This window comes from Struthio camelus, chromosome 4, assembly GCF_040807025.1.
Source record: "Struthio camelus isolate bStrCam1 chromosome 4, bStrCam1.hap1, whole genome shotgun sequence".
In the NCBI taxonomy this organism is placed as follows: Eukaryota; Metazoa; Chordata; class Aves; order Struthioniformes; family Struthionidae; genus Struthio; species Struthio camelus.
The window spans coordinates 85,660,218-85,682,641 of record NC_090945.1 but is presented as its reverse complement, the minus strand read 5'-3'; the positions used below and the strand labels follow the sequence as shown (position 1 = coordinate 85,682,641).

General features: G+C 45.8%; 1 protein-coding gene across 7 annotated transcripts in view; it reads right to left on the bottom strand.

The window, feature by feature from the left end:
- The window catches only part of SFXN5 (sideroflexin 5), a 111,025-nt gene that overhangs the window by 12,554 nt on the left and 76,047 nt on the right, over positions 1-22,424 (bottom strand). For all 7 annotated transcript variants that reach the window (XM_068943846.1, XM_068943844.1, XM_068943842.1 and 4 more), the window contains 3 exons: positions 21,413-21,528; positions 19,282-19,367; positions 9,753-9,870 (listed from right to left, as the gene is read on the bottom strand). In XM_068943846.1, coding sequence (XP_068799947.1) covers positions 9,753-9,870; positions 19,282-19,367; positions 21,413-21,528 — 320 coding nt within the window. The remainder of the gene's footprint in view (positions 1-9,752; positions 9,871-19,281; positions 19,368-21,412; positions 21,529-22,424) is intronic.

Here is a 22,424-nt window from a genome sequence, read left to right as displayed (position 1 = left end):
TCAAACCAAACCTTCCCTAACCTGCTAAACCAATGGCAACAGCACCAACAGGGTGGTGCAGGCAGGGACAAGGGCCGCAACGCAAATATTTGCTCACCATCTCAGATAAATCTCTAACTCATTTTACAGCTGCTGTCAAGCTGTCATTGGAAAATATCTCCTGCAATCAGCTTGGACACGATCTAATGGGGCACCTTCTCACTTACCTTGGAAAAGGAGATATTTGCTCCCAAAAAGGAGTGTTGCCTGAGACCTCCCAAGCCCAGCCTGTTCAGGACTGAGTTGACATGGGAAATGCTTTGATTGTGTGGGGCAAGAGAAAGAAATGAAAAAAAGAAACATGGAAAGGAGAGCTGTCCTGAACCAGTAATGTTCTTCACTTTGCAAAACCGGTTCCTTCTCTGCTGGTTGCCTCTCACGTAAGTGACCCTATAACACGAGGAGTTTCCGAGAGGTGAATCAAAAGGGCGCTGCTCAGAGTTACGCTGGGATTTTGGGTCTCTGCTGAGGCCGATCATCAGTAACTCGCCTGTCCAAAGAAAACCTAGGAGATGGCCCCGCGACAACGCAGATGCTGCTCTGTGAGATTACCGGCCACAGGCTTGCATCAGGACTTGCCTGTGCGTTGAACCAGACAAGTGAAGAAGGAAATTACCAAGTCACGGTATCTCCTCCATTGCCCTGCTACAGTCCCAGAAATAGAACTTAAAACAGCATCAGACAATAGTGATGGAGAGTTATAATAATGAGGCCTTGGTGTTTTTCAGGACTAGGGGGAACGAGGGTGTCATGGTCACGTAGAACCTGGATTTTTTTTCTTTTTGGTTTGCTTGGTTTTTTTACAAGCTTTCTGTAGAAACACCAACCCCTAAACTGAGCCACCCTGAAGCAGAAGGGAGTTTGTGGATGCTGGAGGGCGGACACAGAGTGGCTGCGGTCAGTTGGTTCACCAACTGAGGCCAAAGCACCACTGCAAGTGAAGGGGGGACCTACTAAGTTCGAAGCATCCTCACATGTTTAGGAAAACCTGAACTTGAGAGAACGGGGTTCACAGCACGTGAGCCTGCCTGCGTCGGACCCTTCCAGCCTGCCTGCACTGGCCGTGCCTGAGCTCCTCAACTCCAAAAAGCTCTGCTGTCCCTTAGATTATGGCTTGAAAATTTAGGATATGGAGGGTGGGTCTGGTCGTGTGAGCTGGCTTTAACCTGTGGTTATGACAGGTACATCTAAGAAACATAGCAAAAGCTCCAGGTTGGTTTCCTGGTGGTCATATTAGAGCCAACAGCAGAGATGGAGAAAGTCGGGACAGCTGGGGACGAACTGACGTGGCAGGCACAGAGAGAGCAGGAATGGGGGCAGACCTCTCCGGCCAAGAGCAAGTCCTTGACAGAACAACTTGCCCTGGAGGTGTGAGATGGCTTGGAAACAGTCCGTGGGCATCTACAGCGCACAGAATTAACATCAAAAATTCCTGCGACTGTTAGTGGTAATGGCTCACTGTCATCTCTGGGGAACCGCGGAGCCCCTTCCACCTCCTCGTGAGCTCCTCTGCAAGCCTAAGCACAAGCATGAACTTAGCCAGACAAGCTCAGGCCATCTAAATGCTCTCAGTAAGGTAAACAACTCCATGCTGGCAGTCTCCTGGGCAGCAGCCTTCCTGAGCACCACAATTAGAAGGAAACTAAAAGTTAGGCTTGTTAGGGGAAACCTGCAGCATTGGAAACAAGCTACGCTTTTTTCCCCCGAGTTCCTGTTTTTACAGGAAAGGTGTTCTGCAGCTGCCAGGCTGCCGAGGTGGGAGAGGGGGTGTCGAGCGAAGGTGTAAAGGGAAGGCCAAAGGGTAGGACCACGGGAAGGCAGTGTGTGAAGTCTGGCTCCTCGGGAAACACTCGCGGGTCTGTACACCCTGCCCTTGCCAGCTGGTGCAGGTGAACAAAAACAGATGAGAAGTGAGCAAGGCGCCAAAAAGGGGGGGCCAGCCAGGGAACACATCTCTTCTGCTTGATGTTCTCAATTAGGGAAGGCTGGTGAGAACAGGGACAGGAGGGAGGTGGCAGAGAAACAAACAGTAAAACCCACTCCTGTTTCAAACCACCGAGGACCGAAACCTTTCTGACAAACAGGCTGTTCAGCCTGGAGTCAGGTTCAAGTTTACTGCCCATCCCTTAGTGTGCAGCCCCAGGCCATAGCTGCAGCTCTTCCTGTCCAGCAGACTCAGTTATTAGAGGGCCACCTTTCAGATGGACAGGCCAGGATTGCTGCTGCGCTGTGTGACCATGATCCCGTCTCTCTGAATGACCTATAGGGCCAAGGACTGAAAACATGGCAGAGCTGAACTCTGTCTCCACGGGGTATGTAGGGCTACATCTGTATTAAATAATAGGAACCCAAATCCATTCTCAGGCCCTGGAGACAACCGGTACAGCCCAGCTTGCATCCATATGGCTAAACCCCCTTCTCCCAATGAAGAGGGTGGCTTTATTCATACTGCTCTCTGGGAGCAGTCCCTGGAAGTGCTACCCCTGGCCATGCCCAGGTATTAGCCGGGAAGTGATGGCTGGCGTGAGCCAAAATCAATCCAGAGAGGGTGCAGACATGGTGTCCAGTCTGGACACCATGGGCCAGTGACCCAACTTCGCTTGAGCCCTGCTAGTATAGACCTAGTCTATGATCTCCATGAGCTATTACTTCTTAATAAGGATGAGCTAGCATCACATTTGGGTTTGGTGCAACTGTTTCAAACCTATGCGTCTAGTCACGGCAGCATCATCCTGCTACTCCCCAGATATCACCTCCTCTCCCATTACTTTCCCCTTCCAAGCGCAGGACTATGTGCTGCCCTTCACACGAAACGGTTCACTTGTTTGTCCTCCAACCTCTGATAGGAATGAGTCTATCCTTACCAAAAAGGCCAGACACAAATCTTGTTTTGCACCATCCTCCCATCTGAAACCCAGAACCGAGTTCAACACATTTCCAAAAACCACAGGTCTTCTCTCTAGTCCAACGTGAACCACACCAGCATTCAATTACTCAGTACCACATAAATCCTGGTGGGTTTCTACTCAAGTAAAAAGAGTTACATGGGCATTAAGCGGGCTCACATACGTCAGCTACACATTTCAAGCACACACTGAAAATAGTCTTGCCTATGTCACCAGTTACTTGCCAGCTTCTGCTGACTTCCAGAGGGAAAACTGGATCAGTACTTAGGAGAGAACTCTCAGAGGAACTTCTTAATGCCTCAGAAGTCAATGATGGAGTGTCATGATATGTGTCAGTAGGAAACCAAAGTCTTACGGCATGGCTGTAGTCACAATTTTCTTCCATCTTCTGGAGATACATACAAATGAGATCCTCCTACAAGTCCTTAAGGACACTTATTTTCTAAGAGTAGTTCTTTTCAAGATCAACCTCCATCGCAAGGGTAGACTTTGGGCAGCACACTTAGGTTACCAGATTCTCAGGAAACCATTCCTCAGACCCAGGAGCAAAGAAATACCACAGAACTTCTCACTTCTCAAACATTTTTCCCTGTGGCAGCTGGCAAATCCTTTCCTTTGCTTCTCATCCAAGTTGGACAAAATTACTGCAGAGAATCCCTCCTGCTCCCCTCCCCCAGTGCAATGTAATCCCAAGGGAGAAATGGTTTCATGGGGACCCCCTGCTGTCTTGCATCTGATTTCCCTCCTAAGTATGGTATAGGGAAGCGTCTCGAGGGCTATGGCTGTGACCTCCATATAGCTCTTTTGTCAAGTGCCATTTCATTAAAAAATCAGCCTTTTAACTGTGGACACATTTCAACCTCACCAAATCTGCTAATTATTGACAGTTGGTGAAGAGGAGATTTCACTTGTTCCTCCTGTTAAACTGCATCTAATTAGTAATTACTGGTTCACTGTCATCTTTACTGCAATAATCCCACTGCACATTGGCTCATTAACCTTTTGCTTTTCTAAAGCAGCCTGCCAACAAGATGAAGGCTAAAACAGATTGGAAAACAATAGCTCAGCCTTAGATTTTAGGCTGTTTATTCCCCGTGTCCTGGAGATCCAAAAGGAAGACTATTTTTAAGAAAAGGCTTTCAGCTGAAATCAGTCTAATTCCGGAAGATGGCTCGTTTTGCCCTAACCCGCTATGGAGGTCCTTTAAACTTAACCTGTGATGAGGGCACGTGTATTAACAGAGCCGGTGCAAAGGTTTCTCTGCCATCAACTCCTGCCACAGCTGCTTCAGCTCCGTTTCTCACCTGGGTTTATCCTTCTTTATCAGCACCATTCAGTGTCCCGTGTGTGGGATGAGCAGGTTTCTGCGCCTTTGCAGCACCCTGAAAGCCCAATAGCATCCTCTGTGATGCTGCAAAATGAATGCTCTGGATGAGCAGGGACCAAAGAGTGGAAAATCAGTGGAGCAACCCCATGGTTATTTCTTTTGCTGCTACACTGAATTTAATTTACACAAGTCCCATTTTCAGTTTGGAACTGTCACAGCTGTTTCTATTGGCAGTGCATAACTGAGTAGGAGTTGTCAGTGGGGATGCTGTAGGATAGGCGGCTAGAAAAGAGATTCCCTGGGGCGCTTGGGAGGCAGTTTCAGGTTCTAGGCTAAATGCATTAACTAGATGCTTCTCCTAAGCTTAACAGTAGTGAATTATTTAATGCATATTGATGCATTTAGATACTGGAGTTAACACTCTACTGGGATGAAAAGTCTATTTCTCAGTATATGAAGTTTACTCAGACTCAGGAACCCCTGTCTTTATGGCTGACACGAGATTTTTATTTTTTAAGGCTATCTTCAAAACCATAACACCTAGAAACAAGCTGTAATTTTGGAGCACACTTGTAGACAATAAAGTGGATTCCATCTGTGCCAAATCAAGGAAGATATGAGGTCTTAGTCTGACTAAATACAAACCCAAGAGAAGGTCTGGATGTGTTATCTTTCCCAGCATGAAGGAAAGGTTGTTCAGCTCCACGATTTTCAGTTGGTCCATACTGATGTTTCTGTTCACAGGATTCTGCACGTTCAGATTCTAATTTCTCTTACGCTGCCTTAAAGCAGGTATAATTCCACTGACTCTGAAGCAGCTACGGCTGATGCATATTGACGCATATTGTTAGGGATGTATAAGCAAAATCAAACCCTGTAGGGAAGGTGGTGAAACTGTGGCTCTTCAGTTGCACCAGCCCATCAGCAGTTCAAGTGGGCTTCCATGCCAAGATATCACATAAGCAGCAACGGGACCATGTTGGTCTGAGGCTGCTCCCCAACTGTGAGAAGAAGTGAGCCAAGAGGGGCTGCCAGGGCCCACATTGCCAGGTCACCCACAACCAAGTGTGGGACTCCCAGGGAGCCAATTCCTGCCTCTGACTCACTCCTGGGGTTCTCCCTCTCCTCAGCTCTCCAAGCTGTGCGATATGTGTCTTGTAAGCTTTTGGCCATGGGAGTATTTAGGCATGAAGTTCACAGATACGGCAAGGCTGGCCCATTCTTTCATTAGTACTAGCAGGGTTGTAAACATGCATCCAAGTTACCTGCTCCACTTACCTTCAAGAAATATGTCAAAACCCACCTTCTTTACAAATAAGTGGGAAGAAGGCATTTGGCAAGACAGGGAAGGACAATTTTGGTGGTATATGATACGGTGGCTGCATTTCTCTGGGACATTTATCAAACGTATCGCAAGGCTTTAATTCTGCTTGAAAACTAACTGTAAGTTTGAAGCATGCTTAGAACCGCCGTTAGAAGAGCGGATCAAAAGAAGACAGTCAAGCTCCAATGCTAAAACCGGGGCTTAATAACACATCAGCTTTTGCGTTTCCTCTCTGACTAAAGAAAAAAGGACTGTGAATGTGTGATTAAGGGCATAATTTGGCTCATTTACAATTCCTTAAAGGGTTGCTCTTCAGGCCATAATCATATTTTCGGAGCAGAATACGCCTATCACATTCTTGTTGTTAATAATTTACTCCCTGGGTAGAGCTCATTACAACAGCATCACCTCACTAGTGTCGTGTTCATAGCTGCTTCACTGACTGCAGGTATGAAAAAAGCAAATACATGCATACATACATACCTATATTTATATACAGAGAGAGAAGGAGAACACTTGGAATAGGGTTAATTTCCAAACACACGGCAAAATCTATTATCTTAGTTGTCTGACACATTCATGGATCAGTGATGAATGATCAAAAAGTCACACGATCATTGAGAGATGCTCTTTGCAATGTAAATCAGTTTTCCTATCCAAGACTGTGAAGAAATGGCTCTGAAGAGATTGTCTCAGATAAATCACTTTGCTCACTTGAGTGGCCCCAAAGTAGTGACCACGGAAGAGATCTCAATGAGATTCGGCAGAACGGGACGAACACCTTTATACATACATACACTTACAATGAATGCAAACGAGACCGGAAGATTGATCGGACTGAGCTTTAGAGAACCTGATTCCTTGGCTTCAAGAGGTCCAACTGTGCTAGCAGAGATAACTCCAGTTGACCAGAGCTGAGACCCCAGTAGTTAATGAGCTATACCACCGGCTGTAATGGTTTCTCGTCATTGACATGATGCGTGGGCAGAGAGCACGTCATTCTGTTTGATCTACTAATCAGCACTGATTCATGTTTACACTGCAGATAACATTTCATCTGCTTTTAGAAGGTCATTTCCAAGTGATTCTGCATGGTTGGTTTCATATTGCTCGGTGCCTGCAATATTCTCTAAGGGAAGTTAGACTTTAATTTTCCCTTGTGTTGGAGGGGGCTAGAATTCATGCAGCTGTTAGCATTAACACAATTTTTCAAGCTGCAATATCAAAAAGTAAACATTATAGCTTATTTTTCACCTATAAAGCTCAGACTGTACCAAAAGCTGGCAGAAAGGCCTCGTGAGTTTCATTTTACAGCTAGAGAAACTAAGACAATGAATAGTTATTCTCGTAGAGCCCAAATTCTCTGAGAAGGTGTTTAGCTCTGATGCCACGGGTTCTGGTACCAAACCATTAGTTCCCGCTGACCTTCGCAGGCACTACTTCAGAGACTCAGGTGCTGAGCGATGCGAGGTGAACCTACAGAAAAAACTGGAAACGTACTAAATTTCAAAAAAAAAATTGTAGAACGAGTTTCCTGTCTATGCTGAAAGAATAGTTTGGTTTGGCCAACACTGCTAAACGTGTGTGTTGCCAACGACAAGGAAGAAAATATACAACGACCAGCTACTAAAGAAGTGAGAAGATACAAAGTCTGGGGAAGTGGTAAATAATTAAGAGTACAAGTCATTGGTACAGGGACAACTGGATCACATGGTGATCTGCGGAAAGGAAGTCCATGTGCATCATACTATGGCCAAACATAAGGTTGCTTCTGGAAGCAAAGACTGTACTTACAGCCTGGGGCATCGTTTTTGGGGAACACTGGCAGTGTCTAACTTCTGAGGTACAGGAGCTTGGTGGTAAACCCTCCAGTCCTGCATCACTGATTATTTTGAAAGGAGACCTGTCAGAAAAGGCCATGGCTAACTTTTGGCGGTGCACGTTGCAGTTCCTTTCCCTGGGAAAGGGATGATATATCCTTCCAACATGAACTTCGGACATACCCTGGGCATGTACCTTGAATGGGTGCTGAACCTGGAAATACTCCTCGGTCTTTCATAGCCAAAAACTCTGAGCAGAATTTGAGGGCAAAGCAAAATAACTGATGGACCATGAGCCAAGGCGTGAGCTCATGCCAACATGACTAACATGTTCTGTGGATGCATGAACTCAAGTAGGAGTAGGCAAATCACATTGCCCCTTCAACCGGCACTTGTGCACAATTTCTTACTGCAATACTGTGTCTGGATCTCCTGTAAATGATCCCAAAAGGATGTTGACTAATTAGAAAAAGTTTAAGGAAGAGCCATGTGAATCATTAAAGCATCAGAAAACGTGTTTTAGCAAGGGCCTCCAAGACTGAGATATATCCAGCTTCCTAAAGAGAAGATTAAGAGATGGTTTTATCTCAGCCTGTAAACAACTAGAAGGACAACAGAAAATTCATAACATGTTTTTCAGTCTAGCAGACAAGTGTGCAACAAGATTCCCTGGCTAGGAGTTGTGGATAAACCCATTCAGACTAGAAAAAGGGAATTAACCAGTGGAATAACATAGCAAAGACTGTGACACCAATTTCTGATCAACTGTTCTGGTTCAAACAGAAAAAATGCCACTAAAGTCCTTTGCTCTGTTTGACAGAGGTTTTACCATTTTATAATAATGATTCTCCCCTGGTTTACAATCTGCAAATCTCCAAACACTGAATGAATGAAATTAATGTCTTAAAAAAAATTTACACCTCAGCAATTTGTTCAATTAACTTAGGTATAAGCAATTTCATCAGCCATTCTGCCTGTTCCCTTTTTCTTTAACAGCTCCATTCCACAACTGCCATCCTATCTTCCTTCTTGCATTTTAGCGGCCATGAGGTGCAGCATCCACTTGGTGCAGAATTGTGGGGTTTTTCCCTGGAAATCACTCAGACCCTGAGAAAACAGTATTTTGAAGCACCAACAATGCAACGTAGAACACAAAGCACCGACAAGCCATGCCCCACAGGCTGTGTCTTCACGAAGATGAGAAAGCAGAAACCCTCAAAGAAACTCCAGGAAGGTACACCTGCTCATAATATGCATGCTAGTTATGACTGTTTGCTTGATGGACAGACTATGTTAATAGCAAGGAAACGACACTGTCCTGGGAGAGCGGGAGCTGGACCATGCTCTGGCTGACGCAGCTCCATTCTGACTAAGCTCACGTTCACAGCAAAGACAGGAAGAGCCCAGCTTGACTCTCACAGCAAGAGTCATCAGTTACAAACACAAACATCGCTTGACTTGTGATCTGACCACATCTGACCTGGACGTCACCAGAAGAGGAAACGGTTACCCACAGTGCCAGCTGAGACACTTCTGATTGGAGATCAAGCAGGTAGAACATTATCCTCATATATTTTCAGCAATCTCTTATTCCAACTTGTGGGCCCCACAGTTCCCTGGTGTTGTAATTAATCACCTTACACGCTAAACGTCCTCCGTACAGGAGAGGTCTGAAGCAAATCACTGCTGGGGGAGAACACAGAATGTGATGGAAGGCAGGAAGACCACACGGTCCCCTCCCTTGTGTCTTTAAGAGGTATGTTTGTTGGGTGGAACAAAGAGTCTTCTGTTCAGAACTTTCGTGCTCACTAGAAAGGTATATCCCACCATACGACCCAAGCGCTGGCTACTGTTAGGGAAAAGCCACGTGATACTAATCTAGGCTGCGCTAGCAAGCGGTAGTGGGGAGAGAGGGATTAACATAACCATCCCCTCCTCAGTGAATCCGCACTTACTCAAATGAAGGAGATGGCAGTGGACTTCATCCACAAAAGAAGAAGCCCAACAGGAACGCAACATTCAACGCAAGAAACGATTTCTGCTGTCGGCGCACGTCTCACATACCAAACACCCGATAGCTGGCGCATCCCCTCTCCCTTCCCATTCCTAAGCCAACGTAACCTGCGTATGGCTAACTGGGAGCAGCATGAATTCCCTTGACTGCTACTGTGGGATTTACCCAAAAGGGAGGAGTTCTTATGGTTTTACCTCCTTAGAGCTACTGCAATGGGTCTCTGCTACCTCATTAAAAAAGAAATACTGACGATTATCTAGGAAGGCAAAACAAGCAGTGGCCTTGCTAAGCAGCTTTGAGATATCCCCGGACGTGTACTGACCTCGGACATCTGCGGGAAGAGACTGATGGCCAAGGGGAGGGCCAGGCCAAAGGCAGCAAGGCACACAAGGCTTTGCACCGGGAGAATCATCCGGGGCCGGGACCTCAGGAGGGACGTTCTGTAAAGAAAAGGCTGTGTTAGCCCACTCCACACACCACATTAGCACACGCCACCACCCAAACAGACGTCAGCGTTTGCTCAGACCTGCTGGCCTCCTTTCCCTCAGTTGGTGTTAGAACCCGCGCTGAGACCAGATCATCTTCAGCCTGACCTATGATTCTAGCCGTTCATTTTACAGGTGACGAATAATAAAGGATCACGTTCTCCTGCCTTTTTTTCACGTCATCTAGGATCCTTCTCTGCGGGTCATCCTAGTGATAAGAACAGGTTTACCCACAGCAAAGCACGATCCAGTCCCAGAGAGGCCCTCTCTGTGTAAGGCACACTGTGGCTTTCCACCCAGTGGTGTTATACAGCCATGGGCAACTGTAATGCTCAGTTCTTCCAAATTAAAACAGGATCATCTCACACACACTTCCCCCATCTCAAACCAGTTTCACCCTGGAGTAAATAACGCACAAGGTGATGTGGACGTATGCAGGTGCTGTCTGCATTAAGGCTTTGGAGACAACGCTGAGTGAGCAGAGGGAAATGAGGCTCCTGAGAGACATACTTCACTGAGGACTTTGTCGTTTGTGTAACAGAATGGTGGTGAAAAAGGCATTTGACTTTGTTAATGGCGTAATAAGCTAGTAAACTTGACAATATCTTAATTTGTCAAAAATCAAACATCTTTAGAGTGGGTGATAAGGATGTTTTAACACTAGCTGTCCCCAGGGGATATTTATGAGTTTAAGATGTGTTAACAGCAAAGGCTTAAAGATATCTGCAAGGTCAAGTTCTGATAATGACCCATTAAGTGACCCTTATGATGCAATTAACACCAAATGACACGGACAACATTCAACCGATAGAAGCTGGTATTTTAAGTATGTTACAGGATACAGAACCACAGAGGGTTTGCAAATGAGTGTGAACCCGATGCTTTAGGAAGAAAAACAGAATTCTTGAGGGTTTTGTTCAGGAGCTATTTTCACCAAAAATGACACCTGTCATTCAATTTATTTCCACCAATCTGAAACAACTGAGAATACTAAAAAGAGAGAGTAGCTTGATAGTGGGTTTTGTCCAAGCATGCAGCGGACTTTAGCAATGCAGAGAGTCAGCCAGACTGGCCAGTGGGCCACTGGCTCCTGCCTTAGTCCCAGAGTGTCTCTCTCCACTCCCTGGCCTTAAGGTGTCCTGCCATCAAACACGGGCAGAGACCTGCTACTGCTAGTTAGTTAATGCCTTTCCACTGCAGTAAGAACAGAGGAGCTCTCCGGGGCAGGGAAGGTCTGATAATCATCAGACTAACCACTAAACAGCACTGTGGTTCCTATCATTGGACTTTTCAAAAAAGTTTCTAATCAAATGTGTGCCCTTCACAAGATCCCCGGCCAAAACAAGTGAAGCAGTCTTTCCACATCAGGGGATGCTGCCAGCCTTGAACCGAAGTGCTTTTGCCTACGCACACGTTATTTTGCAGGACCATCTCCCCGTGCAGCCTGAGCCTGCAGCAAATGCAAGACAACAGACTACTTCAGCCCCCATCTGCTTCACGTCTCCTGCAGGCTACGAGCATGCACCTGATGGATTATAACAAGAGCAGCTGATGTGTGGGAACCCATTACCCTGCTCCAGGTTGTGTGTGTGTCTGAACGACCAGACTCCTTGCCCTTGGCTAGCGACGACTGTTGAACGGTTGCTTCATCTCAGGAAGGTGCGGTGGAAGCAGGGAAGGAGAACCAGGAAAGCAAGATCCAGACCTTTAACTCCGCCAATATCTTAGCTCCTCACTAATAAGCAACTCAGAACTGAGGCTAACAATTTGCACTGTGAAAGCCAGGCTTCTATTCTCCAGTATTTGGCTACTTTGCTCTGAACAGAAAATGATTTAAGCTAAAAGACCCCTGCAGAAGCCTGCGAGTGTTTCATCCGAGTCAGGGAAGCACTCCTTCTTACTCCATACAGAAGAGCAGCCTGCGAGCACTGTTGCAGTACATGAGTCATTCAAGATTTGCCAGCAATGAGCTGTGGTAACTAGTCCTTGGGATGCAGAGGGGCAATTGCTGGAACTGATTTATTCTTACGCTTAAAATGTCGTGATCCATTAGAGCCCTTGTTGAGAAAAATCACAAGACCAGCATCCTTCAAGCCTCCCTGGAGCACAGTTTAGAACCAAGACATCACTGCTTATACTGCCCTGACACTTTAATTTGGAAGCTGCACCCTCTTTAATTACTGCTCTGTTGGAGACCTTATAATCACCCAAGTTAAAACTAAACCAATTTAAAATGATCCGTGGTACAGCCTCCAGGTGTGATTTCCAGGAGTGCTTCAGACTCAGGCCAGTTCAAATTACAGTGGCTAACCTCCTAATTAAGAAGAGTTATGGCTTGATTTAGAAGGAGGAGGGGACTAATTAACACATGTAGTGTAATGTCTTAATTGGGATTTGGATTCTAAAATTTGTGTAGTTCAGAATAAATGACTCATAATCAGTTGAGCGGTCACTTCTCTTCTGTCCCAAGGATTCCTGCTCACAACACAGACCCTGGAAGAAAATTTAGTTAAATGGTCTGTGCTACATTTTGTTACCTGTCAAATACAATCAAAAACTATCTCCCCTCACCCACGACATCCCCGACGGAAGTGAATGATTCCATGTTCCCTAATGGCTTAATTGCAGAGTATTGTATTATAGCAAACCATAACTAAAGAAAACAATTTTCCGTTTGTCAGAGTGAATTAGGTTCCTGCATTGCACTGCGTGCTCTCCCTGGGGGCTAGATCATGGGTGTGGAGGTCTAGACCTTTAGATCTTCCTGAGAGCACAACTTTGCCATTAGCGTCTTCTGAACCAGACTGCTACACTCACAAGAAGGTGAATATTATCTTACCTTAGCAGTCATTCTGCCCAAGTCAACAGAGCTATTCTTACATGACAAAAGGAGTTTTATACACTGTCCTGGTCCACAGGCAGAACTGGCTAGGCTCTGGTGAACTAAACTTTGGCATTCAGATGGGGCACACGGGCTTGAAAGGTTTGTGCCAAGACAACGTCTTATGCTTGAAGTCTGCAGAAAGACAATAATACCTACGTTCTATTGTTCCCATTTTAGAAGCCAAATTTTTGGCAGCAATCCTCTGCCTTGCTACAGACCAGTATAAATGATCAATATGTTTATATATTGCTCTTTGGATGGACAAGAACATGCGTTTTTCTAATACTTTCCCTCTGTCTCTCCTCCCCTCTCCCCATTTTTTAAAAAAGTTTTGTTCCGCTACTCCCCTTCAAATACCCCAATGCTTATTCTTCCCGCAATTTGCAGTCATGAAATCTGCCTGGCAGATAGAAATAAGGGAGCAACGTGTCGGGGACCTTCTGGCTTACTGATCTTAGGTAGCATTTACTGTTAGCAGATATACCTAAAACATCTAGACCTTAAGGGTAACAATTAAATACGCATGAGTGTGCATGTACGTAGGTACATTATACACAGACACACGCATACTTGTACAGACAGTACATCTGCTCCACAGAGACAGTGTGTTGTAGATCTTGTAAATACACCTTCATTCAACTTTCATCACATTGTTCATTAGTGGTTTAAATTTTGCATAATTTGGCAGCTGCCTCTGGCGTTTTTCAAGAGGTACTGTAATTTATTCCATATGGAAGTCACTTGCTGTACTAAAAAGGAGTTATCAGGTTCAGTGAACCAGAGCTGTATTTGTCTAGGAGGAGGTGTCAGATGCTAAACTAAATATGACAGGAGTTAACCAAAGTCTCCCAGCTGACAGATTCTGTGGGGTTTCTGTAGCGTTTGGTATAAACAGGTTCAAAGCTAATACACACACTGCAAGACGCCGAGGATGCCGGCAGGGTAAGAAAAGCACCGGAGGCCAGAGCCCTGGATATCCGAAGGCCCTCTGCTGTGAAAACAGAGTTTTCTGCCCTTCTGTCTTATCCCAGATGACTCGCTCCAAATCCCGATTCTGCTCAGAGTGAGCAACGTACCCCATCGTTCTGCCTGCGGCCACCGTCTGCTTGGGGGCTGCCTCGCTGCTATCTCCCAAGGGTCCTTCCAAGCTGGCAAGTCTTCCTTGCTCATTTGGGCACTGCATGAAAACTGGCTCTTCTAGTGAGCAGGGTCCCCGTCTGCAGCCCCAGTCAGTGACCTGCTGTCCTCCAGGACCTTGTCTACCGGAAAGAATACCTCTTGCTCCGGCTAGTCCCGCAGTGCCCCCTCCAGGGACCAAGTGGATGCAAAGAGAGTGAGGGTGGGGTATTTTTTTCCTTGATTGACATAATTAAGGGAGCAGTTTCAATGTTTACTCTGGAAACAGCCATAACAATTCAAGGTGTCACTGCTGTCAGCTGTTTAGTTCAAACAAACTTCACTGCAGGCTTCGCCGGACAGAGTGACTTTGCACTTAAGAGGAGGAAGAGCATTGGCAGGAAGCATTCTGAAAACACTGCCACAAGGAGAAAATCTCCAGTAAAAGGGCATGAACACAAGGTCCAGGAGGGCCTCCTGCTTCACACACGTTTCTGCAGTGAAAAATACAATCTAAGCTGTAGAAAAGTCCCTTCCACCACCACTGGCCCATGGGCCAAGCATTGGCTATCTATCAAGGGAGTAACTCTTTATACTGTTAGCCTGACTTACCTATGCCAGAGCAGCTCTGAAATGTCCTAATTTTATGAGCTTTATGGGAAAACAGCCCTGGCAACTGGTGCGTGAGGATGCTGACATTCTGTGGTGCTACCAGTCTGCAAACCTCAAGATCAGGATGACATGGAGATGAAGAAAGAGTAGAAAAACTCCTCTTTCAGGGACACAACTACTCCGCTCCCTGCATGTCTCTCAGCTCTTGTCCCCTGCCAACAGTTCCAGCTTTATCCCCCTCCAGCATTTGCACAGTTGGCTCTGTGGCCTTCCCTTGTCTAGCCTGGCATACGTGAGCTCTTGGAGCTCATCCTCAGGCCTTCAGCACTTCAGACCCTCTGAGGCTGCCTCTATTGTAAGGTGGAAAAAAGGCTTACAGATAAAAAGCTTGTAATATATGCTCTCCTGTCCCCACTGCTGGTTATTAGCCCAGAGTGTCCACAGCAGACACTGCTGGTGGACTGAGCTGTGGCCAGCTTGTCCACCACTTGTCCAGACCTCATGAACCTAATACCACCAAATTTGGGCTCTTCGCACCACAGAGCTCAGCCTACAAGGGAACCCAAGTTTGCACATACACACAGACCTGGATGATCTGCAAACAGACCATCTGGATGATGGACTCCAACTCTGCAAGAAGTAGGAAGCTGGACAGAGACTGTTGGAGAAGGCTTGGACAATGGCTGGTGCTTTCTACAAGAAATTGGTGCCGTTTCTCAAATTCCATCATAATTACCAAATAAAAGGATTTGTATAAGTATCTGAATAACACAAAACATATGAGGTACAAGAGGTCCAACTTAACACAATGGATGCAATTGTTCCTGCACCTCTGTCATGTAGAAAGGTTGCAATGAAGTTTCCATTGTCTGCTCTAAAGTCAGCTAAATCCCATAAACGAGCTTTCTTCATCTTAGAGATGATGGGAAACCAATATTTTTCTGTAATAAAGTTGCCAACATAGATATTATTTATAAAACTTAAATGAGAATACATCTGCACAAAATAACTGACACCGTGTTCCCTGCATGGCATATGTAGTCTCAAAATAAACATTGATTCTATATGTTAGCTGCTTCAACAGAGCGTCCAAGCAGCAGGAAATGCATGAAACATGGGGAAAGAATGGAACGCTACGGAGCTCAGCAGTGGGAGGTAACATTGAATTACTTGGAGAGCAGAGAAGGCGGCCCTGGGAGTTAAAATACACAGCAGGCAAAGAGATGAGAGAAGCCAAGAGAGCTGAAAAAAATGGCACAAGAGACGAGAGAGGCAGCTGGGGGAGTTAAAACATGCAGATGGAGAGATGGCTGAGAGAGAGGAAAGACCTGGATCCAAGAGGAAAGACGACGACCAGGAACTGGCCACTTAAAATAAAACTTTTCAAATACCGAGACAAAAACGACGGAGCAGGCTTTCTATAAATCTGAAAACCACTGCTGGGACGCCACAGCCTGCTCCTCAGGTGGTACAACTCCCACACAGCTTCAACACTGTCACCCATTTACACCTGGACTTCTACACAAGACAGGAGAGTTGCTTTCCTCCTCTGCCACAACCTCAAATGCAGGATCCAGATTGCGACTTCTGATTCCAGATCTCCAGCCATCAAGTAATAAGCTGTCGCCCTCATCTTTCTCATTTATAGATACTGTCACGATTTCTATAAATAAATTGATAATACATGCCTTGATATGATTCTTATTTTAAAAGTCCTAGTCTAACTAAAATTGTACTATATTAAAAAAGTGGAACTTTTCAGCCCCCTCCAATTTTTTCAAAAATCAAACTAGGAAAATAAAATGGAAATATTCAATGTTGGCTGAGACAGATCTAATTTTTTTTTTTTGTTTTTAACTAACCCAAAACATTCCTGCTTCAAACTCTCTCTTGGGCTACTGCCTCACGGATAACTCATGTGTGCACTCTCTGCTTTGGGTTCCTTACGCATCCTATATCTCCTGAAATGTAACACAGTTTCACCCCTGACTGTGCTCTTTGGCAACCACTGCAAGGGATCTATGGGTCAATATCTGACCATGACATTGGTCAGATTGGCGCTCTAGTGAAAGGCCTCAATTCTACAGAAGGCCTGAAAAGAAAGATCGCTGTGGTAGGAAATATCATAAATCTGTGGCGTTTCTTAAGTGTCTGCAACGTGGGCAGACAAAAACAGAGGTCCTTTAGGCTGACAACGGCAAAGCAGTTTTGATGGGATTGTAAGGGCTAGAATCATGCATCTCAGTTTAAAGCAGGGAAGCTGTTGAGACGCTGGAGTTCAAAGAAACAGGACAATTCCTGCTTTTCTTGCACATGATGTCGAGCAAGCCCTGAGCAAGGTATGCCAGAGTAAGGGACGGTCACTCCTGAGCAATTCCCCAGTGCAGCACTCTCCCCTCCATCCTCAGTCTGTAAAGCTGGACTAATAACACCACCTAGACCTCTCCACTTTCCTCACCCCTTATGGCTGAGCCCACACACATCAGATCACGCATCAGAAGGAAGCATCTGATACATTAAATGAGAGGAAAAAGTGCTGCATTGCTACAGTGTCAGTCTGTGTACTCCACCTTCTGCAGGAAGCACTGCCTCTGATACTCCCTTCCGTGCAATGCACACTACGGGCTCTCTCTAGCTCCGTGATCTTGCAGGTTAGATCCCTGGCTGGTGGACCGCAGGGTCCCAGAGCAGGAGAAGGCGGCTGTGCTGATGCAGGCTTTATCGAGGGGCCGCAGGAAGCGAAAATCACATGCTCTGCACAAAATTTGTGGGACTGGCAGCTACCCTTCTTGCTTGTGTTTCTCCAGCAGCCATCTCCCACCAGTGGCTTTTACCAACTTTTACCAAGATTGTGCCTTGCCACAGGAAACCACCACAATCCGTTGAGAAAAGAGAGGAAAATAGCATGCCTTGGCCAGCGAGGGCTGAAAACACCTACTTTAGAGTTCCAAGACCAGAGTGTGTTACTGTACTTCTGCCCCACACCTAGCTTATGGGAGGAGTTGGCCTTGGTGTGAGACTCTAGCTGCCACGGAGATACACATGGTATACATTTTTTAAATTTAAGCACTGAAAAAACAGACTCAACATTTGCAGAAAAACCTCAACCCCTCTGTTAAGGACAGAGAATTGCCCTAGGGTAGTTTTGCAAGAGCAAATACGACTGACCAAAGCTGTGGGTCAATACCTAACCCTCCTAATTGTTATTTACTTTGTCAGTGGAGTGCTTTAGAGCAGCCATTATCAACAAGTTTGTTTAAAAAGTGCTTCCAGCCTGACTATCTTGACAAAGGTAGCAAGTCCTTTAGCACCCCCATCTTTCAATGCAGCAATCAGTCTCCCAGGGTTCGCTCGGTGATCCATGCTCCAGGGAGGGCCATTTGCACCGCATGAACTGGTCTGATGGGATGCAAGGAGGCAGCTAGTAGGAAGCCCGTAAGGACACACCTGCCAGACTCCAAAGAGCGAGTGCTCACAGCATCTCCGGGCAGAAGAAAAAGCTGACGTGGAGGAACACAAAGTGGGGAGAACAGTCAATGGACACAGCTCTTTAGTTTCTTCATTGTTAGAAAGCAGTGACACGGGATAATTAGACATGAGATAATAGCCTTGCTCTTTCCTGCCCACTCTCCTGAAGCGCTACCAGAAATGCAGCATTTCTCTCGGGAAGCACTGGGGCTCCACGAAGACATCTGTCAGGAGAGATTTGGGCTTAAACAATGATGGAAAGCAAACTTCTGCCAAATATGTGAAGGTTAGCGCTCCATCGCTCTTCCCTTTTGTTAGCATGCAGCCATACCCTGGACTGACCAGGGACAGAGATGACAGGTGGGAAGGAGAAAACCAAGGCAGAGGTCCTGTAATCACGAATGGAATGGAGAAGGTGGAAGGACATTATTCTTTGCAGTCCCCCGCAAGGTGAGATGAAGGAAGCTGCCAATTCAAAGGTCAGAGAAGTTTAAAACAAAAGGAAGTACTTCTCCCCACTGTGCATAATCATCTGCACTGTGCATAATCATCTGCACTGTGCATAATCATCTCAAAGCCACAGGACGTTACTTAAAGGAAGTACAAGAGGCTTCAACAAGGGCCTAGACAAGTTCACAGAAGACAAGACCAGCAGTGACTACTGCCAAGAGGGTCAGGGTGCAGGATACGGTCGGTACGTCCCTACGCTCCCGACTGCGGGTTGAACGCAAACAGCACACCCCATAGAGCTCCTGCGCAGGTGCTGAGTGCCCGCAGCCGGTCTGGCTGTGAAACGGCAGGGGCAGGACCCCGAGGCTGAAGCCTGGGGTAGGGGACAGAGGCAGCCAGCAGAACAATTGACTCAATCCTTCGAAATTCTCTTTCCCTATTTACTCATTCATACTTTCTGTAAGAAGGAGAATATCATGCTCGAGACCTTTAGTCTGACCCCATGTGGCAGTTCTAATGTTTGCAAAACGGAGAACTGAAAACTTATGAACATTTTCCCACTGAATCCAGAGAGTTATGGCTCACGCTGACCCTATAGAATAGAGTTACTGAAACTGCTACAGAGTCTCAGAAAGATGGTTTAAAATAACAGCACTAATATAACACTTCAACAGGCTACAACAATGGTCAAAGATGCTGGGACATGAACATTGTAATAAGCAAGAAAAAGTCTTTGATGGACAACTGTTACAAATATCAATGAAGAACACTTGTTAAGGACCTTTTTCTCCCTTCCCCATGAAAAGCCCCCTGCTTTCATACTACCCAACACTTACTTTTCCAGTATGGACATAATAATTGGAGGTAGAACCAGTATAGGCATTGGCAGGACCACTCTAGTCAGGGCTGTTTCTAGCAGTGCCTGAAAAGGAAAAGCAAACAAACAAATCCAAGACATTTAAAATGAATCTCAGGATGTACCTGCACTGAGCAATCAATGCGTAGGCACGGAAATGGCTTGGCTGGCCTTTCTTGTGTTGCATATGTGAATGAATGTATCAACAAACATTTTCAACTTTGCAATCCGTTATTTGTATACAACCTAGTTTTGCTCTGTTGCTACAACGGATGGGCTAGAGCCCAGGTTTGCTCACAAATACAGAGAAACAGACCCAAAGGCAGGGCACAGGGCTCCGGATCTTACGAACAGTCAAGCTTTCCTGGTTTCACCTACGTGACCAAAAGCGCTCAATACCATATTGCCACACACAAACATGTCAGTGCTGCCTGGGGGTAGGAAACAAACGCAGAACTGTTGTCTGGCTTATTCTGTAAGGTAAAATCTCTCCGTGCAGGCTGAGATATGTGCAGTTGCAGTCCCCTGCCTGGGGCTCCCCGAGCACTGCCTGTACGCGTGGGTCTCCGTGAGACCTAGGCAGAACATCCTGGATGGGAACGCTGAACAGATTCGGAGCTTTCAAACCTTCCAAAACAGGAGGAGGTCTTGGAGAAGCACAGACTGCAACACTAAGGACCTACCGCATTTTACACTACAAAACCAGGCACTACGCGATTCGGGAAGAACTGTCAGGATTAGATGGCAGCTGAGCGGAAGTTCTCAGGCTCTCAAATTTGATGCTTTACCTCCACCTAAATCACCCTTAACACACCTTCATTTCTATTATTTATTTTTTGTCTTGTCTGTATTCTCCTAGACCATTAGGATGGAGAGAGGAAGAAGGGTCTTGAAGCCAGTAATGTAAGTGAGGAAAACTGGCTCAAATAAGTGTCTCTGAGCCCTTCAACAGATTGTTTTAAGCTCCCTGTTAAACAACAATATGGAGAGATATTAGAGATCTCCCATTTCTTGCAGAAGACTGTAAATCTGTACATTAATTGCTGTCTACAAAGTGCCTTAAGAGCCTTGGACAGAAGGAGTGAGAGAAATGCCAAGCATTATATTATTAACTCCTCTGCCTGGGCGTGTGCTTCTGTACATGCTTTACATTTCAGATTAAAGCCCACTTGAAAACAACATGCCTCAAACAATCAGATGATGCTCAGAAGACAAAACTATGTAAAAAGGAAGAAAACGCAATAATTGCAAGCAGACGGTAAAGAGTAGAAGGTTACAGGCAAAAACAAACCAGGTGTTAGCACACGAATAAAAACATCTGGCCACCCTTATAAAGCTTTGGACGGCAGTTGTTAAAGCAATTTTGACACGGCAAGGGTTAAAAAGCTACTCAGCTTGAAAATGAAGTCTTCCTCATTTAGAAAAAGGTGTAAGCTATCTTTGCTTCATATGCAACATGAACTGCTTACAAGTTTCCACCAAGAAATCCTAAGGCTGTGAATGCATAAGGGGTACGCAGGATCCTTCTGATGTAAATCTGTACACTTTCAGACCATTATGATCCACTACTGGATTTGCCTGCATAACACAAGCTTCTTTCCTGCACAAAGCCTCAACTACTGCCAAGGCTATAGACTACTTTTCAGAAAAAGCTACTTAGCCTTGACTTAAATGCTTTTGGGAAAGACAACATGCCATGTTCAAAAGCACACAGGTCCAAAGATAAACTACTCTGCTTTTCACTTCCTTGAGCAGTCACAGGAACAGTAGCTAATCTTTCAGATGGGAGACTCTAATCTCCCCTACGATTAAACAGATGCCCTCTTGATCAAGCGCTCAGAAACGACACTTAGAGCAATACCCCAGCTTGTCACCTCTAAACTTCTGTGTCCACCAGCACATTCAGCGCTGTGGATACCCAGCTGCACGAGCGAGTACAAAGCAAGCAGTAAGTTTTGCAGCTTAATTCCTCCTGCATGATAGGTAAGGCTGACCTATTTCTAGTTCTTCCAAGTCATCGATTCCTACAGCTGTGGGGATTTGTTGAGCCTTAGGGCCACTCATGTACATGCTTACATCGAGTGCTTGCAAGGAACATCACAGGTACATACGTGTTTTGCAGCAATTCTGGAAGATCCGACAAGGTTTCCGTTATTGTCCAAAACATCAATTCCTTCTTCCAGCTCTGTGTGCCTCATCAGGACAACATTGCAGATATTGGCACTAGCTGAGGATGAGACAAGCATGATGATTAGCAATGCAGCCCTGGTCAATACCAAATGGCAGGCTTCTGTTCTCTATGATATCCCTTCAGCTTCATTTTCAGCAGTCTGCCAAGAAGTTTCTGAAAGTCAAGGGTTCACCCCTGTACAGAGTGGGAGATGCAATTTCGAGGAGGAGAAGATCATTCCCTTTTACTTGCAAAGGAATTTGCTGCCACAGTTGGAAATGTATTGAGGCAAAAAAGGACACTAATGTTGCCAGATCCTCCAAGCTCCCCTGCTCAGCGAGCTGAGTTGCACAGGGATGAGCGTGGGGAGCGTGAGCCTGCGTGCGCGGGAGATGGCTGGCACAAACGGGGAGAAAGGACATCGCCACCCTTCCCCTACGGACATCTCCTTGTTATGCCCTATCCTTTTCTCTGGGAAAATTTTTGTTGACTTATCTCCTTCCGAAAGCCACCTTCCCTCCACCCAGCAACGCTGCTCTCGAAGTCCTGTGGGCTGAGGGAGGCATGAGGACAAAGACTCTTGCTTTGGTACACACCATTGGCCTGCCTCGCCCTCCCCTGCCTTGTGCACTTCTTCTTATGCAATGACCACGAGCTTTCTGCCCTCAAGTCACTTTTCCTCCTATAAAGGCGTATTCCAGGTATAAGCGAGAAACAAGAATTCAGACCTGGACCACGTGCCAGACCACTGACCCACTGGCTACTCTCTACCCCTTTACTGCCAGATTCCCATTCTATCCTTTGTGAAATTTTCCAAAGAAAAGCTGAAAATCCCTGTAAAAGTTTTGGTTTTGACAAACTGGCATTTTCCAGGGGAAAAAAAAACCACACACACACACAACATTTTGTTGCAAACTTTCCAACCAGAACTAATGCAAAGCCACTGCTGCTGC